Below are 25,457 nucleotides of genomic sequence, written 5' to 3' on the forward strand. Positions count from 1 at the left end.
TGATCGAGGTGGAAAAATCGAAGATTTTTTTCACGCTAGATGTCAAAAGTGGATACTGGCAAATCGAGTTGGCATCACGCTGAGTGCTGGATTACAGCACTTTATTTAGACTATGCAATGCTCCTTCCACTTTTGAACGCCTGATTAAAACGATTTTAAGAGGACTGTCCTGGAAGACTTGTCTGAAATGTTCCTAGGGTTACGAGGTTGTAGACTAAACCCTCACAGATACGTCTTCTGTTTGAAAGGACTGTGCAGTATCTGGATCACCTCATATTCAGTATTTCCTCGTAACCCATGAGAAGCGGGAGCACTAAATCTTCGCATATTCTATTCTACTTGCTATATCTTTTAAAGATGTTAAAAAATATAGGGTGTTTCCTAAATAGGCTTACATTTCCGACAGCGCTCCAAAAACTTTTCGTTTTTACCCTGTGTCTTAGAAACAAGACGAGTACGTTTATCCTGTTTGCAGCAGTTTCACAAAAAGTGGCAAAATCGCAAAAACCGCAAGGTTCGGTTTACAAATAACCGAGCTTCCCCGTTCCCAAATTGCCATTTTCCCGAATGTTATTTTTCTCGAATAATCGTTTTATCGAGCTACTCTTCCCGAACAATCAATTTCACGAAGGATCGTTTTCTCGAAACCATTTTACCGAATTTTATTTCTCCCGAATAACTATTTTTCTCGAGTAATACTACTTTATCCATCCAATAAAATTTATTCACGGTTTTTGTTACTTTTTGGGTTGGGTTATTCAGTACTTCCGGCCAAGGAAGTTTATTTAAAGATAAATTCCTATTTCTATTAATCCTCCCCCGAATAAGTCAAAAGTTCAAGTGACATTCTTTTCCGGAAAAATTCTGTTCCAGATAACAGTCATTCGATAATACGATAGTTTGAGAAAAAAAATGTTCAGGACAATTGCAATTTCGGGAAAGTGGTCATTTGTGAAAATTGACGTTCGGGAAAATGACTGGGAATCTAACGGAAATACCCTGCAATCACAACCAAACAATTAAATTACTTCAATTTTTTAAAGTTTGTAGTAATAAAATTCCTTATTATAGGAACATGAAAAAAAACAAGTTTTTACTCAAAAATATGTATTATAATTTTTGTGGCACAATTATTATTTCATAAGAGATTCACATCACATAAATCACTATTATAATATCCAAAATTGTCTATATTTACGCTAGTTTAAGATAAACTAACAATTTTGTTCTTTAACAATTATAAGACTATAGCACAATAAAAACAAAAACTATTAATTAGATAGTACCTGGTCATATATATATGAAAAGCTTTTTTAAAAAAATAAGTACAAGTTAAAAAAAATAAATACGTCGCTCATTTCCTAAAGATGTTGATTCCCTGAACAACAGTGGAAGTAATTTTTCTCAAAACTACCTTATGTCCAACACGTTTCAAATGCCTATTTTTAATTTTTTTTTTTCAAATATGACTAAAAGTCCAAAAGCGAAAAGTCCTGGAGCCTACATAATAAATAAGTTCTAGATAAGTAATATATAAGTTATATTACTTATTTATAACTTCATAATGATAAATAAGTTACAAATAAGTAAAAGTATACTGATTATATTGTATTTGTCTGTTGCTTTATTGTCATTTAAAGTAAAAGGGTATAAATTTAAAGTTTCCATAAAATCTATATTTTATGTTAAATAAACGCTACAGTAAGCAATAGCAAAAAAACAGGTTTCAACAATGGTAAGAAAACTGTTCCTTAATATTAATAGCGGACGATTAGCACATGCCAGTTTCTACTTGTTCAAGAGAAAAAAAGAAAGAATGAAAATAAAAGCAATTGGCAAAAGTATAAAAAACCAACAGAACTTAATAGTTCAAAACGAAAAATATCAAAAATATCTTGCAAACACTATAATACAAAGCTTTGTCAAGCGAATCAGTTCGGTCAACATGATATTCAAAGTAATTTACTAGTTTTCCTGATTTCATCTTGCATGTTTAATTAAAGATTGTGTTTTTAGGTTTCTTTGTAAACATTTTTGAACAGTTAGCCGTGAAACCCTGAAACTTTTAAAGCGCGTTGAGCGCGAGTTGAAGATGTTTCGCCTTTTCGGGTGGATAAACGAAGATATATTTATCACATTTTAATATTTTATTAAAAATGCTAGACCATCGGCACAACATCCAGTCCTCTTGATAATAAATAATCACAAAAGCCATATTTCCGTTATGTTATTAAAATGGCTAAAAGGCATCACATATCACACAATTTCAGCCCTTGAACTTAGTTTATGGGCCACTGACACGGTTACAAAACAATGAGTGTAACCTGTGGAAGAGTACCCACCTCGGCCCAAGGATAACAATTTATAAGTAAGATATTAGGGCATGCCCTTAGTACAAATAATATAATCTTAGCTTATAAAAATACCGGAATCTACTCACTTAGCAGTTCTGTTTTTGATGACAGTGAATTTTTACTAGCAACGGTCATAGATTAACTTTTGCCAGAAAGTGTTCAAGAACTTATTCCAGGACCCTCAGATGAAAAACATCACAATAAGGAACATAATGAAATATTATTTCTTTCTTCACCTGCCTAGAAGAAAAGCACGATTTTGTTATTTCAGGCTGTCGATAAGAACCAAATATGTTCAAGAGCCCAAATCTCAGAAAGATTTTTTAGCTGGAATATATTTCTCCTGTTTTTCCCCAGAAATCATAAGACCATTTCTAAATATTAATAAAATAAATAAAAGCACTAGAGATAGAAAGAAAAAAAGCACAAAAGTTCAACCAGCTCAACTTTCAGTTTTTCAAGCAGATGAAAATGCCAAGAAAAATTTTGTAAAGAGGGCAATTTTTGAAGATAAGGATCTTTTAACCTTAACGGTGTTACTAACTAAAAAGAAAAAAAATGTTTGTTTCCAGTTTTTCCAATATTTCCTTCGTCTCATCAACACTCACTGAATCATTTGAGCTTAGATTAGGGGAGACCGGCGTACGTTGCAACGCAAGGTAAGTTGAAACAGTAGCCGAATTTTAAGTCGGCGCTACTCAGCAAATCTCGTATTGCGTATACAAGCTTTCGAAGAGTGCGTACGTTCCGTTTGAAATTTAAGTGCAGTTTAGGAAAATTGTGACGTGAAAGTAAAATTTGAAGGTAGGAATATAATTTGAATATCTTTTTGCATGTATTCCCATTTGTTCAACTTAAGTTGGGGTGCTGTTTGTTAGGGTATATAGTTGCACTTTTACAGTGTTGCCGATTATTACAGCTTTTAGTTTTTTGAAATGAAATAAAATAGTGGACACGTCTGCCGGGGTAAGTTGAAACACTTAGCTCGGGGCAAATTGTAACGTGTTACAACTTACCCCAAAAATTGCAACGGTTAAGATAATAGTTTTTTATTGTTTAATTTTAGCACGAGAAACTATAAGAAGAAAACAAGTATGAATGAATGAATGAATTCATTCGATCAGTAGCAAAAGATCTTAAAATGTGTCATGTAACACTTAGCAGATATGTTAAGAAAATGAAAGAGAAAAACTATAATAATAATATTACACATGTCTCATTAGAAAAGTTTGGGTATAGTAAACACAAAAAAATATTTACAGATGCCCAAATGAATGAACTTGAGCTTTATATTAAGCGGTGCGCAAAAATTTATTTTGGTCTGTCTTCCAAAAGAGGTAAGAAAATTAGCTTATGATTATGCTATGACATTTAAAGTGCCCGAGTCATGGTCTAAAAATAAGACAGCGGGCGAAGATTGGCTTACGAATTGTCTTAAAAAACATCCTAATTTATCCATTCGAGTTCCCGAGACAGATTTCAATTTACTCCATCTGACATATGGAATCTGGATGAAACTGGGCTGACTACAGTTCAAAGGCTAGGAAAAGTAATAGCCGAAAAAGGCACAAAACAAGATGGGGGTATAACATCCAGTGAAAGAGGGGTTCTAGTAACTCTATGCATTGCAGTAAGCGCTATTGGTAACCACGTCCCGCCGATGTTTCTATTTGTCCTCGAATGCGCTTTCAGGATCATTATATTCGAGATGGTCCGCCAGGGTGCACTGGAGCTGGCAATGAATTAGGTTGGATGACTGTTGATGACTTTTTTATATTTATTCAACACTTTATTTCACATGTTCGGCCTTCTACCGAAAAACCCATCCTACTACTACTGGATAACCACGAATCTCACGTGGCATATAAAACTGTTAAATTTGCCAGAGAAAATGGAGTTGTGTTATTATCATTTCCACCTCATTGTTCCCATCGCCTCCAGCCTCTTGACCGGTCAGTTTATGGTCCCTTAAAAAAATATATGACGTCCCAACAAGACTCCTGAATGCGTAATCATCCTAGAACAATATATGATATTCCAGGACTTGCTCGTGAAGCACTTCCTTTAGAACTTTCACAAAATAACATTACCAAAGGCTTTCAATGTACCGGAATTAAACCATTTAACAGGAACACTTTTGGGGAAAATGATTTTTTGCTATCCAGTGTAACTGATCGACCGTACGTACAAGACCGTCAACATGAAGAAGTACCACCTGATGTCCCGCCCGTACCTGATGATGGTTGTGCCTTAGGAAATCAAAGTTCTTTACCCACTAATCCTCCGTATGAAGCTCTTCATCTGGCTGGTTTAACACCTGCAATTGAAGACTTGCCTTCTACCTCTCATGCTGTACCATCTAATTTCCTGTAAAATTACTTCGATGCTGAGTTTTTCTTCAGCAGCAGTGAGACAATTTCCAAAGTCTGCGCCAAAAAAAAAACAAGCAACTAGAGGCCGGAAAAACCGAAAGTCTGCTGTTTTAACTGAAACGCCCGAACTGGAGGCTTTAAAGTCGGAAACTAAAGCAAAGCTTGTGAAAAAAGGGAAAGCATTGGCGCCAAAGGTTAAAGCAGCTAAAAGAAAGGTTCTTCAGTCTTCTGACGATGATTCTGATGAAGATGATACAATTTCCATTGTGTGCTGCGAGAAATTATCTAATAGCAAACCAGGAGAATGGATTCAATGCAAAACATGTAAGCAGTAGGCACACGATGAATGCACTCCCGGTGATCTCGGATTCTTTTACTCGGTTTTTTCTTATTACGTTAAAAAGCTATTGATATAAGAAGATTATATTATTGAAATTTTGTTAGAATTTTATTTCTGTTTTCTTTTGTTAGACTATTACATGTTTTTTTAATAAAGATAAATGTTTATTTTGTAGCTATTTTCATTTTATTTTTTTTTCCTGTTAAGCAAAATGTTCATACTCATTGCTTTAACTATAATTTAAGCTAGTTTTCTAAAGTAGAAAACGATGTTACATCTACCATCTTAAATTGTACCAAAATCATGCCTGCTTTATTTTTGATATTTTTAAAATAATACTATAGTAAAGAAAAAATTAAGTCTCTTATAACATTTATAAAGTTTGTATAAGGTATTTATATAAGGTTTGTAGAATGTGGTAGGAAAATACGAAATTTGTGAGACAAAAAGTTTTTGCTACAATAAAAATAAACCATAAATTGTTACAACCTGCCCCGGTCTCCCCTACATAGATTGCACTCATCTAGACGAATATAAAAATTAAAGAGATTTATCCTAGTAAAATTCTCTACAAAAAAAAACTTTAAAATACTATTTAGCCCAAGTTACCGATATTCATCTACAAGACAACGAATACACTAAGTCTTACCTGCAATTTCAACAAAAAAGTCTTTCGTACAGCTTCAGATACTTCCACTATTACGAAAAGTGATATTGAGCTGAGGTATTCTGAACCCAGCAATACTGGAGGAACCTTAAGAATAAATAATTTTTGTCAATAGATTTAAAATTTTAATTTGGCTAGATTAATATTATGTATGTATTAGTTTTTTCCTATATCTTCATTCGTAGAGTTTTGGACATTTTCTGTTTTTAATCTTTTCCTATCATATTATTAACAATTTTAAGTTATCTTTTAAAAATAAGAAAGTAATAATAATATTAAGAATTTAAAAATATTTTCGCTTAAACTTTGATTTAAAAAGCAATGGCCATAGTTGGAATGTAGATAGCATGGCCACAGAACAAGATTTTTCTCAGTTACAGACCGCCCAGTAAAAATGTGGCCACAGAAGGTGGCTCTCCCATATCATGTTCACATCCTGTTTTAAAAATGAACAACCTGGACATAAAAAATTCCGGAAAGGGTACAAAGGATAGCAGGCGTCAATAAGATAAGTACTGAAAAAAATCAGCGAAGCATGTAACACTTACAGAGGAAGAAAAGCTATTTTATAAACAATCGTTACAAAATCTACGAGAGCTGTAGTTCACACTGCAGAAGAAGCTGTCGGTAATATGAAATCTTTTCTATAATAAGAAACACTCTTTTTAATTGTTGCTTACGTATAAGGACTTAAATCAGTTTTCTAATATCAGCTTTCAAAATTTGTAACTTTTAGCTAGTAGTTTTTTATTTTTCAATTAGATATTAAATAAATCCAAATCTTTATCATCTGGTGTTAAGAAGTGTAACAAAGAACGCTAAATTTATTCAGTATTTCGATTTTGGACTTTGAGTTAGTTTTGGACAAATACTTTTCATATATTATACGATAACAGCGAAGCCTATTTTAAAAATCGAGCAATATCAGTCTTGATGTTAGCTTTGTTCTAATATAAAAGATATTCTAACATTATTAAAAACTATATAAATGCACTAGAAGTTAGTTCTAGAAGACTTAAAAAAAAATAAAGACATGCTAAGCACAAACTGTTATAAAGAAAAACTTAGAAAAAAAAATTAAATATGAACACTTAAAATTTGACAAACTTTGTATGATTTAAAGTTCATCGTGTCTAGCCAAGGCTTCCCCAAAATCAGTCGCTTGCGATCCAACAAATAAATCGTATTTACTCAAAACTTCTTCTTTGGTCAATTGCTCGTCCACATCTTGATCCGCCTCGTATATAAGATGACGGGCTTCTGCGTCGGCGTGATCAAAATCGTCCGGTAAAATCCAGTTTTTCACCTCCTGCTCGTCCATTAGTCCGTCCCCGTCTTTATCACGATAGATCGTAAATTGTTCCTTTTCACTTTTTACCCAGTCTGGTTCTTCCTCACCTTCTTCCGCTTTGTACATGTCTCCAACATATTCTTCAATGGAGATCTAACAGGAGAATCAAATCAATCAACAAATGGAATTATCAATTGCACTGGTTTAAAAATAGACTTTCTTTCTGAAGGTTTGTTTAAAAAAACGTTTATAACAAACTATTATATATTTTTATAACATTATAAGTAACACGTTGTCAAAACCCAAGGTGAACATGTAGGCATGGCCAGGAAGCTATTTCTTATAAAAACTTCATTCATATGTGCCCTAAAAATATTTTTTTCCTTTAATAAGTGAATACAGATATCTTTAAGTTTTAAGTAGGATTTTTAACACGCGTTTATTAGCTCGGGTTGTAAAGTACAGTTCAGAGATCTATTAGAATCTTTGATCTGTTGCTGATGCGGCACTAAATAGTCCGTGCGCCTATGTCATATTTATTGTCGCATGATATACATGTTTAAATGGCAAAATTTCATATAATTTATCTATGAAATCATTTTAAACATACGTAAAACCCCATGTTTTACACTATTTTTTTTTCTTTCAAAAATGTCAATTTTTAGAAATTTTAAACACTCCCAGCACTCACAGACTTCTCACCTCTTTTTAGCCAGTCTATTAAACAAAGATAAAACACCTGCGTTCTGGCAATTCCTACTTTAGGCTCTGTGCAAGTGATGGTGTATCTCTCTCTATCCTCCTGATTTTGAGGATTACGGGGCCGCACCCAAATACATTTTTGGGCTCTTGTATTACTTTTGTCGTGTTTTTAAAGAGATCTTTAAGAATGGGTTTATCACCTTTAATAGTTGAGAAAGGGGTCATGTGAGGTTATTATTATTTGATGGGTCTTGCCGGTTTTGCTTTTTACACGTTTATGAAAGTGGAGAATTTAGAATTTGGCCTGTATTGGTCTCAATTTTTTGCAGTTTTTACTGTTAAGAAGTGTGTTTTTTTTTATTTGTATTTGTGGATTTGTTTTGGTATTATACCTAAAGACCTTAAAATGTTTCGACCGTGGGAAAATAGGCAGGAAAATTTGGCAAATGAAGAGGAAAGTGTTTGTGCGGGCTTATGGAGACAGTTGGTACACAAAAAAGATAATAACATTTGTGATGAAAACAATAAGAGTGATCTGGAAAGTGATTTAGACTAAGGTAGTTCTGATAGTTCATTTTCTAGTGTTGAGGAAGCAGAGGAAGAAGCAAGGGAAGTAAAAGCTACAGGGGAAAATCAAGCAGTTTTAAAACGAGCATTTTTATCAAAAGAGGAGAAGACCGCAAAGAGCTGTAAAGTGGCAAAGGATCGTCTCACACTTTTGCTTTGTTCAAATACTTCTGGAGATTGTATGATTATGCCTTTATTAGTGTACAAGTCATTGAATCCCCGTGGTTTAAAAAACAAAGGTAAAAATAAATTACCTGTGTTTTGGCATGCCAATGGTCATGCACGGGTAACGAGAGACATTTTCTTAGACTGGTTTGAGAACTGTTTTATACCAGAGGTTAAACGATATTTGACATAGAAAAAATCTTGAATTTAAAGTGTTATTACTCATAGATAATGCCCCTGGTCACCCAGCCGCCCGTTTACAGGAAATAAATCCCATGCTCGAGTAGAATTTCTTCCACCAAACACCACATCGATCCTACAGCCTCTTGATAAGGAAATCACTGCCATCTACAAAGCTTATTACACGCGATGCACGTTTAAAATGCTGTTAATAAACTTGTAACGCGTCCCTACAAAAACATTAAGCCAATGCTGGAAGGATTACAAAATTGCAGATTGCCTACATAATATTAAAGAATCGATTGGTGAACTTAAACAATCGACATTGTGGCTGCTGGAAAAACCTATGGCCAGAAATTGTAAAGTCTCATGCGAAGGTGCCTGATATCGGAGATGAAATGAAAGAAATTGCTGATTTAGGAAAGTCATTACTTGGAGAGGGATTCGATGATATGAATGAAGAAGATATAAATCAGCTATTTGAATTGCATAATGTTGAACTTACTGAAAAAGAACTCATAGAACTGACGGAGAACAATTATAAAGCTCAAGAAGAAGGTGAAGATGAGAAAGTAGTCCCGGCACCAAAGGAGTTGACGTTGAAAACGCTTAATAAATGTTTTACCATGGCACACGACCTCACCGAACTGTTAATCAGGGAAGATCCTACAATGGAAAGAAGTTTAAAAACTAAACAAGAGGTTTTTACAGCATTGGCACCATACAAAGAATTTGAGAAGAATTTACGCAAAGAAGCTGAACAGTCAAAAATTACGTCTTATTTTTCTAAAAACTAATGTTTTTGTTAAAAAATTAACGTTTAATCTCATACATAATATGTACATACATACCTATGTATATTATGTATTTAATAAAAGTTTATGTAATAAAATGTTTTTGTTTCGATATACGGGGTTTCTTTTTACGCGGTGTTTTTAAAGAACGTAACCCCCGCGTGAAACGAGGGACGCCTGTATGTATAAATTTAAAAAAAAAAACAATAATAAAGGACATTGAATGTGGCAGCCAAAATCCACGTTAATAATAACCACCAAATAAAAATCAATCTCAATACCCAAAAAAAGGAAATAAATAAAAGTTGAAGACAAACCAAAACATTTTAACTTTTTGTGTCGAGTAGTAAATCTTTAATGCCTTAATCCATAGAATAAATTGGCCTAAGTAATTTGTACCACCTATTCTCTCATCACTTATTATGAACACCCCACCGATGGTGCTAAAAACTAAACTTATTAAATTAAAATTTTTGATTAAACTTATTTTACATACTTAAATCTTATCTTTCCATAAAACTCAAATTTTTTAAATTAAATAAATCTTAAATTTCTAACTTTATGAAACTAAACCCAAAAATCCCAAATAATAAAATTTTAAATACAAATAAATTTTAAGGCCGGACCTGTGCAACGTTTCACGCTTGAGTGGCTGTGACTCAGGTCAGACATCTAACAAAATAGTACGTGGGCGTATGTAGTCTAATTTTACGAACCAAATGTGTAAATTAAAAAAAAAATGTTTAAAATATTTATGTATTTAATGGAAAGATTAAATATCACTTAGAATATTACTTTATGACTCTTTCCACATAAAATATTGAGATTTAAATATGCATGCCATGTCACAATACAAGCAACACCGGCACACGGACTATTCGCGGCACATCAAAGATTTTAATAGATCTCTAAACCGGGCTTTATCTATGTTTGTATGTATGTATGTAATGGAATCTTTGAGCTTAATTTTTACTGTTTTCTAAAATCAACTTGAAACTTTGCACACATAACAAGGACCGATGACAATAGAATAATTTGATAACAGTTTTCCATTATCCTTATTACGACTGCCAGGATTATTAAATTCTTTTTTCGATCCTCTGGAGAGTAAGAGAGATAGAGCTAGTGCGCGATCTGCACATGTTTGCACTCTCAGAGTTACTCTTACTAATTTCTGGAGTCTACAACTTTCTCTTTCGAACTTTCTTGTCCTACTCATACCAGCCCCATCCTCCTCAAAGCCATCACTCAACCTATCCACGTCCTATCCTTAAGTCCTCCACGAACTATCCTTAAATCACCTCCCAATCTACCTTGAGATCAGCACTCCTCGCCAAAAACACTTTTAAACCCCACAACCTATACCAACATATTGACCAACGGTTAAGACCTTCCTGTCCTACTGCCACCCAGCCTCCTCCTAATTATCAACATCCAGACGCTAAAAGACGCAGTAGCAAAACTGTCCCACGAAATCTCCTCCGCCCTCCTAGTCTCCTAAAAAATCCTGCCACCTCGCGTAACCAAAACGCACCTTTCGGGCCACCTCAAGAGAGAAGTTCACGATCACAATCAAGTATGCCGCTTCTCTATCAGGACGGGCCATCCATTCATTAAAAGGTAATACTACCGTACCATTCAACATCGCATTGAACATCTCAGTGAGCTTTTCGTTTGCCCGCAACCTGACCAAAGTGCCAAAAGACCTCTTCCCTCCCTGAAAGTGCAAGAGAACACAGAATCGAACCCCCAACTAAAGGTGGAAACCATGGACGATACATTCGAAGCCTAATTCTCCCCTATCCCAGCAGCCGACTAAGGTAGGTGTCCAAACCTTCCTCAAAAATCAGAACTTCGTCCGAACTATCCCCCAACAGCCAGAAAACATAGCCGCAAGGCTCTGGAATGAATCTACTCTCATTCGCCAACCAGAGAACCAACGCCACCCCCAACGGTCATTTCCCGCAACAGTTTTAGGAAAAAACGACTCCACCACCCACCAAACCACTTGACTCATCTACCACATCCTGCAGGGAGCTAACTGAGAATACAAGTTGGTGCAGTCTTTCTAGACCTTAGCAAAGGCTTCGACAAGATGTGGCACAAATGACTAATCTCAAAGCTTATTTCCCTCCATTTGCCCCGCTACCCGATCTGGTTGGTCTTTTCTTTCCTCGCCAACAGAAGATTTCACGTCACATCGCGATCGTCTCCACTGCCTCCAGAAAAAAGTGGATCCGACACAGACTGCAAACCCACCTCACCCAACTCCAGGATTAGACGAATGACGTCTCCGCGTAAATCCACACAAGACCAAAGCCATCCTCTTTTCCAAACATGGAAGACCTACTTCTCCGCATCAACTCCGTTGGAAAACAACAAACATTTCCGGGTCCAACCAATCCAAATATCTAGGAATAGCCTGCGACTCCAACCCAACCGAACCTCTTCTTAAGTCCCGAACCGACTCTCCCAAAAAGCGAAAGTCAGGATCTACCAGATCTTTGTTCGCCTCATTCTGACTTACGCCTCTCTGACTGGGCCTCCGACCTGGCCGATATTCAATTACGCCACCTACGACTTTGCCAGGTCGTAATAATCGCAAACGCCTCCCGGTACGCAAGAAACTCAGTGAAACTCGTAGAAAAGTAAATTTGTTAAATTCAGAGATACAAAAACTGTGTATAACTATAAATTCTAATCTGTATTAATAAAGTCAGGTTTAAAAATAGTGTTAGTTTACACTTGATATTTCTTGATACTTCCCAACCGAAACGTCATGCTAAATTTAAAATAAAGACAATGGAAGTTCGAAAATTAGATGTTACAAAACTAATTTTCCATTGTCTCCCACATTTAAAAACAATGTCGTCTTTAGATACAGAAACCGCGTTACATTATTGTTTTAAAAAAATGAAATTAAGCTCTTAGATTTTGTAGGTACTCTAAAAAAGATATAATGTAATGTATTTGTTTTTCTAGTGGTTTTTAGATTATTTTGTTGTAATAGACGCAAAGTTTTAGAAAAAAAATTACCTTCTCTATGGTCACCAAGTTTGGACCAATAGACACCTATCTCCGAGTATACTACACTTACTATTAAACTTCTCTCCTTACTATATTTTTATAAAAATTTTATTAAATTACCTTTCCATCCCCATCCTTATCAATGTCCTCCATAGTTTCCTGCACCACAATCATTTTCATATGCTCATACTCTTCAGGATGCAAAAAAGTGGAAAACTCCTCTTTAGTTAAACTGTCATCTCCGTCAGCATCAGCTGCCGACCATCGCCTTCTATCGCGTTTTCTCATTGCTTTGTAGCTCTTTTCTTCATCACTATCATGAGCCTAAAATGACCAATTATTATATGACTCAACTATAAATCTTATAGTATTTACCTGTTCAATGGGATTATCCAAAAACCCGTAAACATTTTTCTCATAACTCGCCCAAGAAAGTAAAGTATTATCATCGGGGTTGTGTTGTTGCCACTGCCTGTTTACATCACTAGCGATGTAACGTTTTTGTGTAAATTTGATCCAATCTTTTAATTCTTCTCTCGATATAAAACCATCTTTATTATTATCTATCTTTTCTGCGATGACTCTGAAAATAAACAAATGTATTTTAGTGAAATATAATTTTACGGATAACATTTTATTTATATGAATTTTTGAATAATGTATGTCAAATATTTAACAATAATGAATAATATTTATATCTTATTATTATTATCGTATCTGAAGAAAAGTATAATATAATCCCAATGAAAATTTAATATTTTTTAATATCAAAGTAGTCGTCCCAGAACTATTTGCAACTTGAAGATGATACCTATGAAGACATGCCTAAATGGTTTTATAAGATGTTAGGTAGAACATTTGGTGTAGTAATTCCAATGCATGAATTGTTTCAGCTACATTATTTTTATTTATTATATTGGTGTTAAATTAAAATAATAGATTTTTGGCTATTCATAAATTCCAAATTTAAAAAAATAATATTTTAAGTCTTAAATAAAACGCAACATCTATGGTGTAAACAGAACGACTTCAAAAATAACATCACTATTATACAAAATTCAATGTTTCAAAGACATGCTTCTAAAAAATTAAATAGTAGGTAGCACTCTTGGTTGAGAATTATCTACATGAACAGGTAATAAATTTAGTTTAGAATATTTCAAAAAATATTTTTTTGGGAGCTATCCTTAATAAGAACTACCATTAGATTTTGCAAAAATACTACCAGTATTACATACTGGCTTAGCTTAAAAATTAGTAGTTTTGATGAATTCATTAGGACAGCTTGAACAAAACTAATTTATCTTAAAATTAAAGAATCAATGTAATAAAAATGAGAATAATAAGAATAAAAAAAACAATATTTCCAGTCTTATATAAATTTAACTCAGCATCACACATAAGCCTTTGGTAATGCATAAATGAAGTTCAAATAGCAACATCTATAGTAAACAGAACATTTCAACTTAGGTAAAAATTTCACAAAATAATATCACCATTATACGTATATAAAATTAAATGTTTTAACGACCTGCTTTTAATGTAGAGGGTAATAAGACCACAATGAATTTTAAAAATTTTCTGGATAGGACAATAAGGAGTGAATGCTTAAAACGGATATAAGAAATATCACCGTACCAGTCGCACTATCAAGAATTATTGAATCTTTTAACAAAGGTTGTTTTCCAGGTTGCTTGAAAGTTGGAATTATTAAACCACTTTATAAAAATGGTAAGTATCTGTTGTACCTGTTGATACTACTATCCATGACAATGATGGGTCTGGTTCAGTAGAACTTGTCAGTAGTTTTTTGTTTGTTTTATCTTATCTCTATGACAGTCCTTATTTTGTTTGAGAGTATATATTGTTTTTTATAAAATTTTTCTGCATTTTATATACTAGTTTAGATTGTTCAAAGTACTTAAGTTGTTTAAGTTTTAAGAATGAGAACTTTGTACAATAATTTATTGCTTTGTTTTCTTACCTTTGTATTTATTTAAGTCTTTTTTACAGGTATTTTCATAACATGGGATCAGGTACCTTAGATGTGGTTCAATAAAGCTGTTAAAAATATTTTGAGTTTTTATTTAACATAAAATTGCTCCTTCTTATTAAACATTCATGCAATTTTTTCTATAATGCTGTCCACATATTGTTGTTATTACGATAATCAAGAATGTGATCGATCACTGAACTTAAAAAATCCCTCTTTCATTGAGTTTTTATGACAATCATAAGGCTGAATAAATGTCATATTATCAGCGAACAAGACTGTCATATTTTTTTAATTGACTTTATATGTTAAACTGGATATGTCCAACGGTACAAAGTACTAATAATATCCTGATATTATATCAATAGTCAACATATTCATCGACCTATTTTTGTAATCTACCAAAAGCTTTTGATCAGATTTTACATGATGTTCTGCTGGGGAAAGAAATGAATCAGTATTGGAAAAAAAATTTCCAATATTGATTCTTATCTTTTCTGCGTTTCTTTATTGAATCAAAGTGTTCTAAGTATGAGGTAATTAAATGGAGAGTGACAAAGGGTTCGGTTTTGGGTCTAGTCTTCTTTCTACAATATAAATGATTTAGTGGCGATTATCGCAAATTTACTATATTTGCAGACAACACCACGATATTATGGCAGGCTCTGTAGTAGGTGAAAGTTTGGTGTAGCTTTAATTTACTGATAATGAATCCTTTAAAAGCAAATTCGTACGCCTTAAAGATGTATCTATTGATAAAAATCTAATCAATATCAATTCTGATAGCAATTTCTAGGAATGTTCATTAACCAGGATCTAACATACTACATGTATAAATGTTCTTGCCAAGGAATTAGCATCCAATTGTTATGCTGTCAGGATCAATGTTCAAGAACTTGGTCCAATTATTGGCAAGACTGTATACTATTCACTTGTATTATTTAATCCCACCTTTGGTATAAAAATTACAGTCTATATATACTGAGGACTGCATGCATGATCCACAAATATAGAACAAAGTTCATGGTATTTGGTATACAGGCAGGAAACTGATATTACTATGTTCTTCTTAATAAACCTCAACATTGACAAGGAAGTCAAATTATTGTGATATCATTGTATATCCATATACAATCCTTCCTTATTAAAACCTTGGAGTGCTGACTAGTAAGGCCTGTTACTCAATTGGGATATTTGTTAAAAAGAGATTTTGAGAAGACATGCTCTGATTTCTAAATATAAAATTACTTTTTTAATTTCTATTTTAATAGCTCCCGTATAATTTTAATAACTGTATTGTCCTATTCCCTTTTTAAGTCAGCTAAAAGTTTAGTTTCCATATATGTATTATTTATTTTATATTTTTTACTTGACTGGCCTGATCATTATTGAGTTATTTTCTATTCAATTTTATTACTTTCTTTTACCTGTATTGTGTAACTGTATTTTTTTTTCATTGAGTCCGTTAAAAATATTTTGATGTTATGTAACAATAAAGCTTCATTTGACATAAAGTTTCATATTTAGAAGCATCACATTGAGATCACACCAACTGCAGAACCAACCAATTAGCTATAGTAATGGATGTGCAAATGTTTAAATCATCAACATCTAAGAGGAATTGATAATGTTGAAAACATAAGACAATATGATTAATGAAAAGATCAAGAAAAAGAAAAATGGTGAAAGATGGCCACAAGTCCTTGAGCTTTCTACATGTAAAGAGAAATCATTATAGGTAGAACAGTCACTCATATAATACTAGAGACAGGGATAACCATATTATTTCCATAAATTAATTCAATTTATCCTGTGGAACTACAGGAGGCAGGAGGAGGAACCACTCTGCCAAATGCAGTAAAAATTCTAGGGGCAAATGTTTTTGAAAGATGGGCTAAGATGTTTTAAAACTAAAGCATTCTATGGTAAATATGAGTTTTTTGATAGTGTAGAATATGGTGGGGTTGTTCAATGGTCACATATTTTTGTGAATGTTCAGGCTCATTTATTTTATTTGTACATATTTGTAGATATTACAACAACATATTGCTTTCAACAATTCTAAGCCCATATAAATTGGTGTGAATTTCATCTTTTTCCATATAGGGATAATTTTTACAGCAGGATGTCATGGGATACACAGCCTTTGAGAAGTTACAGAAAGGGATTGTAAGTACCTACTCTCAAAGGTACCCACTATATCCACAATCAATCTCTGTATTGCATCAGATGTAGAAAGACCCTATCTAAAGGCAAACTGAGATGCTGAAAATAAATATTTTTTAAAGAGTAAACCTGTATTTCTGTTTAAAAATGCAACTAGAATTATTTTGGATAGTCTGCTTTTTTAAATATTGGACAAAGCCAAGTTTTGAGGAAAAATCACCTCTAGCAAAACAAGAATTGATAAAGATGTTTACTTCGGGTACCACCAAACCATTTCTTAACGTGGGTTCATAAAACAGTTTGCAGTAAGAAGTAACACATAAGTAAGAAGTAGGCTCCATGCAGTAAGGATCGTGCAAATTCATAATATAGTATGACCCAAGAAATGAAATTGAACCATTTCATGAGTCTTACTTCTTACAACTTGGAGCCTACCTCAAAATGTGAATATTAGTAGTTTATTTTCCTTGTGTCATAGGTGTTACTTCTTACTGAACTGAATTTATGAACCAGGCTTTATTGTTTTTATGATTACCTCTGGATCAACAAAAGGGGCAAGAAAGATAAAAGATTTAAAGGTCAAGGACTTATTAGGCGCAAAGCCTGAGGTATCTGAATATCCTAGATATACCTATTACTGATATACAGACAATTATTATGTGAAAACTTCTTTTTTGGAGATTTTCATTTCATTTAAAATTTCATAAAAAACCAGATTGTTATGTTAACTATCAATGCTTTTCTGTTCTGGCCTCAAGGATCTGTACAGCATTAGCTCAAAAGACTTTTATATTATACATAACTAAATATTCTACTATGACTATAAGTGAACTATAAAAGAAAGTAATTGCCAAACTTATTGGTGATTGATTTAACATTATGTAAACACATACCCCAATCTTCTTTTACTCTCTTCAGGAGATAATTGGTCAAAAGTTTTGGCATCCTCCCCTAAGAAAGCTTCATGATCATATTGGACGTTGTGCTCTTCATGCTCAAAATGCTGTTTATCACTAAGGTCTCCATCAAAAACTCGATCTTTATGACCATCTTCTTTAGGTAAAGCACTAATTAATGCTATGAATGCTAGAACACTACAAAATTTTAACATTTTGGCCCAAAAAAATTGAAGACCCAGAAGATTTGCCACAAAAACTGCAGAAAGTAGGGCTCAAGAACTGCTGTTTACGTAATTTCTATATGGCTCTTGCGTGTTAGAAGGACGATAGTCAAAAAGAGTTTCGTGGTCGTATTTAATTGGCTGCTGGAAACTGGAGCATGATCTGGAGCTTACAGATTTGTGTTAAAGTAATCAAATTAAATTAAGGAAGTTGTAAATAGGAATTGAAACGCCGACACGTATTCTAAAAATAGATGTATTCATCAGCTGTTTGAATTTGAAGTTTTAGTTTGAAACGAGATTAGGGTGCATTTACAGCAAAGTTTACTGAATAAAATATATTCAGTATCTTATTCAGTAAACTTTGATTTACAGTATATTTTAGCATCTATCTACTAAATTATGTAATCTATGGATTAATCTATCTTCGTGATAGCTTATGCAAACCAGAAGATATAAATAAGTATTTTTAGCCGAGCTGAATTGAATCCCGAAATTATTAGTTAATATTTTGAAAATTTGTCACAAAGTCTACAGGGTGTGCGAATATGTGAACATAGCGAACTTAGTGAACTATGATGAAACAAATTTGTGTGATGATCCTGGCAGGGTAAAGGTTGTTTTTAAGGAAGGCACAAAATATGTAAATAAAATTTGAGATTCTAGCAAATACAGCACCTCTATAATGATATCAGTGACTGGGTCTGGAAAATTGCTACCACCGTATATTGTTTACAGTGCGCAACACCTTTGCCCTACTTGGACCGAAAATGGCCCTCAACTCCTTATGGTGAAGTATACAACCAAAAGCGGTTGGTTTGAAGGCACCGTATTTGAAGACTGGTTCGAAAAAGTGGCTTTTCCGTACTTTAAAAAATGCGAGGGAAAAAAAATCTAATTGGGGATAATTTATCCAACCATCTTTCTCTCAGAGTGATACAACTATGCCAAACAAATAACATCGACTTTGTACTCTTACTGCCCAATGGGTCTCTTGTACTATTACCTTAATCTTTGCTCCAATGTACTCTTACCTGCTTCAACCCTTGGATGTTGCTTTTTTTGCACCGTTCAAAAAAGCCCGGAGACACATTTTGACAGAATGGAAATAAAAAAATAGAGGCGTCCTTCTAAAGCCCGATTTTCCCCGAATGTTAAGAAAACTTTTTGACACTGTTGGACTTAATGGCTGTAACAATATCCTGTCTAGTTTCAGAACTTGCGGAATAATTCCTTGTGACAAAAATGTTCGTTTTAAAGAAACTTCCAAAGCTCATATGCGTGATCAACTGGAAGAACAGCAAAACCAGATTGACATTGGTCGGCGCTGGTCTGCTACTTTTCTTGACTTCTTGCAAAACTCAAGAACTTTGCAAGAAAGGCAAAATATAAAGCGAGGCAAATAATTCGCTGTAGCGCCAGGGAAAGGAATTAAGGCATGTGATTTAGGTTGCCTTCAAGAGAGTGGAGTAGCTCTGACGATGATATTGTCTCCAATGACTCTGATGCCATAAATCAAAACATTGACTTGATCTCGCACACAAATGTTGAATCAGAGTCATGTTTTAAGGATCAAAACTACATTTTGAATGACTATGTTTTAGCCAGGTTTAAGTGTTCCAAAAACACTGAGCGATTTTTTATTGGCAAAGTTACTGAAGTTTTTCTGATCGGTCTGAGTTTATATTGATAAACTTTTTTGAGGCGAAAACGATATGAGAAACTACAAAATTGTTTTAATTACTCAGATGCCAAAGACGAGTCATTAATAAATCGGACTGACATTATAAAGAAACTTATCCCATCAACAGACTTAAGAAGCAAACGATTTATGTTCAAGAATTTACCGACAGGTATTCGATCTAATAAGTATTAGTTTGTCTGCATTTCTTTTTTACGTAGGTATAGTTTTAAGTTTTGCATTTCAGGTATTACCTAATCACTATTCAGAATAAATTTCCTACTTTATATTTTTATAAAAACATACCTAGCTTGTCAGAGGAAATGTAAATTTATGTTAATAAACATTTATTTTATTATAAGGCTATATTTTTTCTGCAAAATAGATGTCTACTTTCAGTTCTAAAGCTTAAAAAACATTAAAATCGTATCGAATTTACCCATTCCATGGTCTAAATTCAAAATTTTATGCGTTTTAAAACAATGTTTGAAATTACCCCACCCAAAGGAGTTAATTCGAACAATATTTAGCAATTAAAAATAAATATAAATTTTTTGATCATTTTTATGTTAAGGATATCTAACCGAAGGTTCAATAATATCATATTTAAATTTTGGGTAATTTTTCTCACCGCGCATAGGCGCAATGTTCAAAAAATCTGCAAAATGCGTTTGAAGTAACCCCGCTTTACGGTAATAAATTAAACCATAATTTAAATTTTAGCTTCAGAATGGAAGTCTCCAAATAATATCCTTAAGTATAGTGCACTCAAAAATATACCGTTCGCTCCTACTAGCATAAATTAATTAGACCATTAAGGCCCATTGTGCAAGGTCCAACGTTTTTAAAAAGTGATAGAGGGAACAGGGAATAATATAGAATACAAAAGACAACTATTTCTTATAAATTCAAATAGTGTTTAATAACTTATTCTACCTTACTCTAAATTTAATTCTGTTTCACTGTCACTATCATTGTCTAAACTTATTATTAAGGGTCTGTACTGAATACACAACATTTATAGACGCATAAGAATTTTCTACTTTAAAACATGTTGTATGGAGTTTTTCCAACTCTCGGTTGTAATATTTCAAATCAAATATATATTACAGAAAAAGTAATATATCTAAAACTTAAATAATAACATAAATAATAGTTGTACACCTAGATATATATCTGTGTGTGTACAAGAGAACCTTACAGCAATCGCATGTTATCAAACATATCAAAGATTTGACTCAAATATAATGAAATTTTTTTATTAAATAGATTTCAGTTGTAGATGCGTCTAATATCTGTAGGGAGAATATTGTAAAATTTAGGACCAATATATGCTTTGATTTCTCGTTTTAGTCAGAAAAGGGATTTTCACAGACTCCGCAGGCGTGCTTCTTGCATGATAATTTGTAGTATTTTGTTGTCTTAAGCCAGGATGCTTGTACACTAATAAATAAGAATTGACTTAACATATAATTGTTGTACCGTCATAACTTGAGCTTCCTGGAACAAGAGTTTAGTTGAGTATCTAGCATTTTTTTTAATATGACTCTTAACAGATATCTTTGGGTAACATTGAGAATATTTAAAGTTGTTGAATAAGTTCCGCCCCATATTGACAAACCGTATCTAATTATTGATTCCGCCAACGAAAAGTATAGCAATTTCTAAATTTTTATTGGCATACAATTTCTATTTTGTGTAAAATGTTGCTCGTGCTAGACTGTTCTGAGTTTAAACTTTGTGTATTTGCATATTTTAAGGTAAAGTAGGTAGTTCTATAGGTTGGGGGGATACATTCTGCTTTACAATACAAGTATTTATTGACTTGCTCCAAGAGCTATTCTGAGTGCTGCATTCTCTATAGGTCTAAGTGATTGAATATAACTTTGTGGGGCAGATGAATAGGCGATAGAACCATGGTTCAGCTCCCCACTTTGTGTGTGATAGCATGCGCATAACTTGCATGTGACTTTTGCATGTGATATAGTTGTTGTTTGAGGCCCACTCTACTAAACTATTGAAGTTGTTTTGCAAGATAGTACGGCTTATATCCGGGTTGATAGAAGAGTGGTACATTACTACGTCATCTGCAAAGATTCTGACATTGACATATCTCCTAAGGTGATTCGTAATACCATTAATGCCTAGTACAAACAAAATGGGGCAAACCGCACTTTGGGGGACTCCTGTGTATAGTATTTTGAGTAGGTTCCCAATCTACTTCGAATGTTCTATTAGTAAGGAAATTACTTATCATGAGGGGCAAAGAGATCTCTGAGCCTCGTTGAGATGGTTGCTCTTCGAATTTTGGATAATTAGTTTTGAGTTTCTAAGCGGCACAGCGAGCCTAATTTTGTATTTAATCGTAAATAAATTTATTTGTTTTTAAATTAAAGTAAGTTTTTAAATTAAAGTAAGTAATACAATTATCCAATGTTTTCGACATGATGAAAAAGAACAATTTGAATAAAAAACATCCGTTGTTTTGCCGACTATACCGCCGAATATTAGAGCAAATATATCATTAGACTTGTAAGCACGTTAAATTGAGTAATGAGAATCTTAACGCGCCCCTCACACGATCAGTAATACTGACTGTACTTGATATTGTCAGTATTTCATCAATATTTTGAAATTCACCTCACACTATCAATATTTCTATCAGTAACCTATACAATATTTAGTTTTGTTGTGGTCGTTCTTTCTCGTATTCCTCTTCTTCAAAAAAATGGGCAATAAACAAAAAGCTTGTGTTATCCATTATATTGTACTGTACAAGTTTTAAACGCAAGAAGCAAAAGAGACGTTGGATGAAACAATGGATAGGTCAGCGTCAAAAATACACTCATTTAAATTTGTTAAATTTTATAAATAACACGGATCCAGATGATTATCGAAACTATTTCCGAATGAGTAGTGATGTGTACAATGAACTCCTCAATCTCCTAAGGCCTTCTATTACCAAACAGGACACAAGCAATATCAGCAAACGAAAGGCTAGCGTTCACGCTACGATTTTTAGCTACTGGGAGATCGTTTGAGGATCTAAAATTTTCCACTATCATTTCTCCTACAACCATAAGTGTCTGTATAGTAGGAAAGTCTGTCTGAAGGAAGGTGATTGTGGTGTGTGTTCTGTTTGAAGGGCTTGTTGATGATTTTGGGATACATTTTGAAGCTCTAAATATTGTCGATTTTGACTAACGTTGTGTGCTTCATCCAATGGCATTGGTGGAGAGAACATGGGCGTTGTGTAAGTGTAACTATAGTTGCAACTTGCGGATGATAAACTTTGAACTGATGGTGCTCTTGAATATACATCAACAAAATTTGCTTCGTCATTTTATTTTGACGGAGCTTTTGTTTAAGGTGCCCTGTTCCGTCTCGAAAAGAATATCATTTATGTGTTTCTCCGCCAACCTTCGTTGTTGTGGGTCAATAAGACTTTTCAACTTTGCTTCCCAAATTTTTCCAATGGGATATTCATCGTCTTTAGTTAGATATTCACGCGTCATGGATAATAGCTGCTGACGATCTTGGTTATCCTGGTTTCCAGTAGCTTTTCTTTTTGTTGCTTTCTCAGTTCTATCAGTGCCTTCTTTTTGTTGCCTGTCTTCAAAACGCTGAAACAATAGGAAACAGATCAATGAAATAAATGCTTTGTTTTTTTAGATACCATTAACCGGAGACGAATGGGAGAAAATAGCAAAGGACTTTGGGGCAAAGTGGCAATTTAGGAACTGCCTTGGGAAAATAGACGGAAAACACGTTCACATTATTAAACCAGCGAATTCCGGATCAAGGTACTATAATTACAAGGGCACCCACAGCATCGTTTTGATGGCGATTGTAGATGCTAATTATAATTTTATAATGGTTGATGTTGGCACTAACGGACGGGTATCGGATGGAGGAGTTCTTTACAATACCGATTTTTGGGAAATGTTCCAAAACAATCGGTTGAATATTCCTGATGCCTCAAAAATACCGACGAAAACTTACTTACGTTTTTATAGGGGATGATGCCTTTGCGCTGAGCGAACATTTATTGAAGCCATTTAGCCAAGAGGATTTATCAGTGACAAACTGGATTTTTAATTACCGATTGTCACGGGCTCGCCGAGTAGTTGAAAACGCATTTGGCATCCTTGTTACTCGATTTGGTGTATTTCAAAAAGCTATAAATTTATCACCTGAAAAGGCCACCGTTGTTGTTTTAGCCTGCTGTTATCTACACAATTTTTTAATGAAAACAGCAAATACAAATAATTATTATAGTAACATATTAAATGTAGAAAACAAGGAAACAGGGGACGTCGTTATTGGCACAGCACAGATAAGCAAGTTAGGGAACGCTTTAGAAACTACTTAAATAAAGAGGGGCAAGTGGATTGGCAAAGAAAAATATTGAATTTAACTTAATCGAAATAGGTATTTTGGTTCGTTTAAAAAATGTAAAATGTAACTTTCCTGTTCCAATAAAACACTATTTACTTACCTCATTTTGTTTTATTGAGCTTCTTCCTTTCTCCGGAATTTCAACATCTGCTAAAAACTGAAGTTCATAAAATATCCACGAACTGGGTTCATACACACTTTCAGCACTACTATACCAGTGCGCTCAGAGTCTTTTATTTTCTGCAATTCCTTCCTGTAATTACTACGTAGTGTATTAATTTGCTTTTTCACATCTTCAATAGTGGCTTATGCCTTTAAACGTACATACATTTAAAGCAAAGCTTCGTATCCGCGTCTTTTTTTGTCTCGATCGGAATACTCTCTCAATGTGATATTCCACAACTCTCGCATTGACTTATAAGCTGCAATAAACCTCTTTAATATTGATTTTCTTGTTCCTTCATCCAGCATATCTTCTTCTTCAGAAGATATGCTGGATGAAGGTGACCCTACTGGAGACTGCATCGATTCCATGATGCCTCGATGATTTCACTTGAAATACTGAATTACTTTACTTTACTGCGTTCGGACGATCAATATTTTTATCAGCATTTTGGCTCCGCCTAAATACTTTCAGGACCCCGAAAGTATTATTAGTATACTGAAAGTCAATCAGTATTTGCCCTCACACGATCAGTACTATTGTCAGTATTTCGAAATACTGTCAGTAATACTAATATAATACGTGTGAGGGCCACTTCAGTCCACAAAATACGGATATAACCGTAGGTTAATATTGACTGATATTGAGACTGATGTGATTTTCGGGATCCTGAAAATGTCATTGGGGGCGGAGCTAAAAGATTGATGAAAATACTGACCGTGTGAGGGCGAGACTGTCGGTCATTCCAACAGTCGTCAGTCTGAATTGCATCGTGCAGAGACGGAGGCAGAGATAAGTTGAGTACCGTGCACAATGGAAGAAACTCAGAAAACGACCGCTCTGAGCTCGATAGCGTCACCTGATTTGTGTGAACCAGAAGAAAAAGAAAAAAATATATTTTAACGCAATTTATAGACCTATATATAGGTCTATGCCCGAATTATGGAATTCAAATATATCTGAATATTGTGACAGAGATAAGAAAAGAAGAGGATATGAAGCTCTGCTTAAAATTTTTATGCAGTACAAACCGAATGCGACCATTTACGATGTAAAAAAACAAATTAATACGCTAAGAAGCAATTTTAGGCTAGAGTTTAAAAAAATTAAGGACTCCAAACGGACTGCAAGTGCAACAGACGATGTGTATGAACCAAGCGCGTGGATTTTTCACGCACTTCAATTTTTATCTGACGTGGAAATACCAAATAAAGGAAAAAACTCTGTATGTAAAAAAAGTTGTCTAAGCCTAGTTTACCCAAAATATAGTGACTAATGCTTAATTTCACTTATAGTAGTGGGAGAAATTACGGCAGAATATTTTAAATCCTCGATGATCTTCCAGAAAACGCAAAGTTACTGCTAATCTTTCATTTGCTGATATAGGATCCCTCATGTTTGTTCGTTGTTTCATAATATAAGGCTTAACCAGTCCAAAAGTTCATTGTAGACTACACTTGTCATTCGGAAATATTTT

At 33.8% G+C, this 25,457-nt stretch overlaps 1 protein-coding gene and 1 long non-coding RNA gene across 2 annotated transcripts; one reads left to right on the forward strand and one right to left on the reverse strand.

Moving 5' to 3' along the window:
* Window positions 1-1,090: 1,090 nt before the first annotated feature.
* LOC126744502 (calumenin) lies at window positions 1,091-17,995 on the reverse strand. Its single transcript, XM_050451942.1, has 4 exons — window positions 17,512-17,995; window positions 12,835-13,042; window positions 12,580-12,783; window positions 1,091-7,177 (listed from the first exon to the last, which is right to left on the reverse strand). Exons 1-4 carry the CDS (start codon window positions 17,727-17,729, stop codon window positions 6,851-6,853), a joined length of 957 nt encoding a protein of 318 aa, XP_050307899.1. The 5' UTR covers window positions 17,730-17,995; the 3' UTR covers window positions 1,091-6,850.
* A 4,103-nt stretch (window positions 17,996-22,098) lies between these two features.
* LOC126744509 (uncharacterized) lies at window positions 22,099-23,917 on the forward strand. The gene is made up of 2 exons (XR_007663210.1): window positions 22,099-22,245; window positions 23,092-23,917. It is a non-coding gene; the product is annotated as an uncharacterized LOC126744509 (long non-coding RNA).
* The last annotated feature ends 1,540 nt before the right edge of the window (window positions 23,918-25,457 follow it).

The sequence above is a fragment of the Anthonomus grandis genome, chromosome 14 (genome assembly GCF_022605725.1).
Source record: "Anthonomus grandis grandis chromosome 14, icAntGran1.3, whole genome shotgun sequence".
Taxonomy (NCBI): Eukaryota; Metazoa; Arthropoda; class Insecta; order Coleoptera; family Curculionidae; genus Anthonomus; species Anthonomus grandis.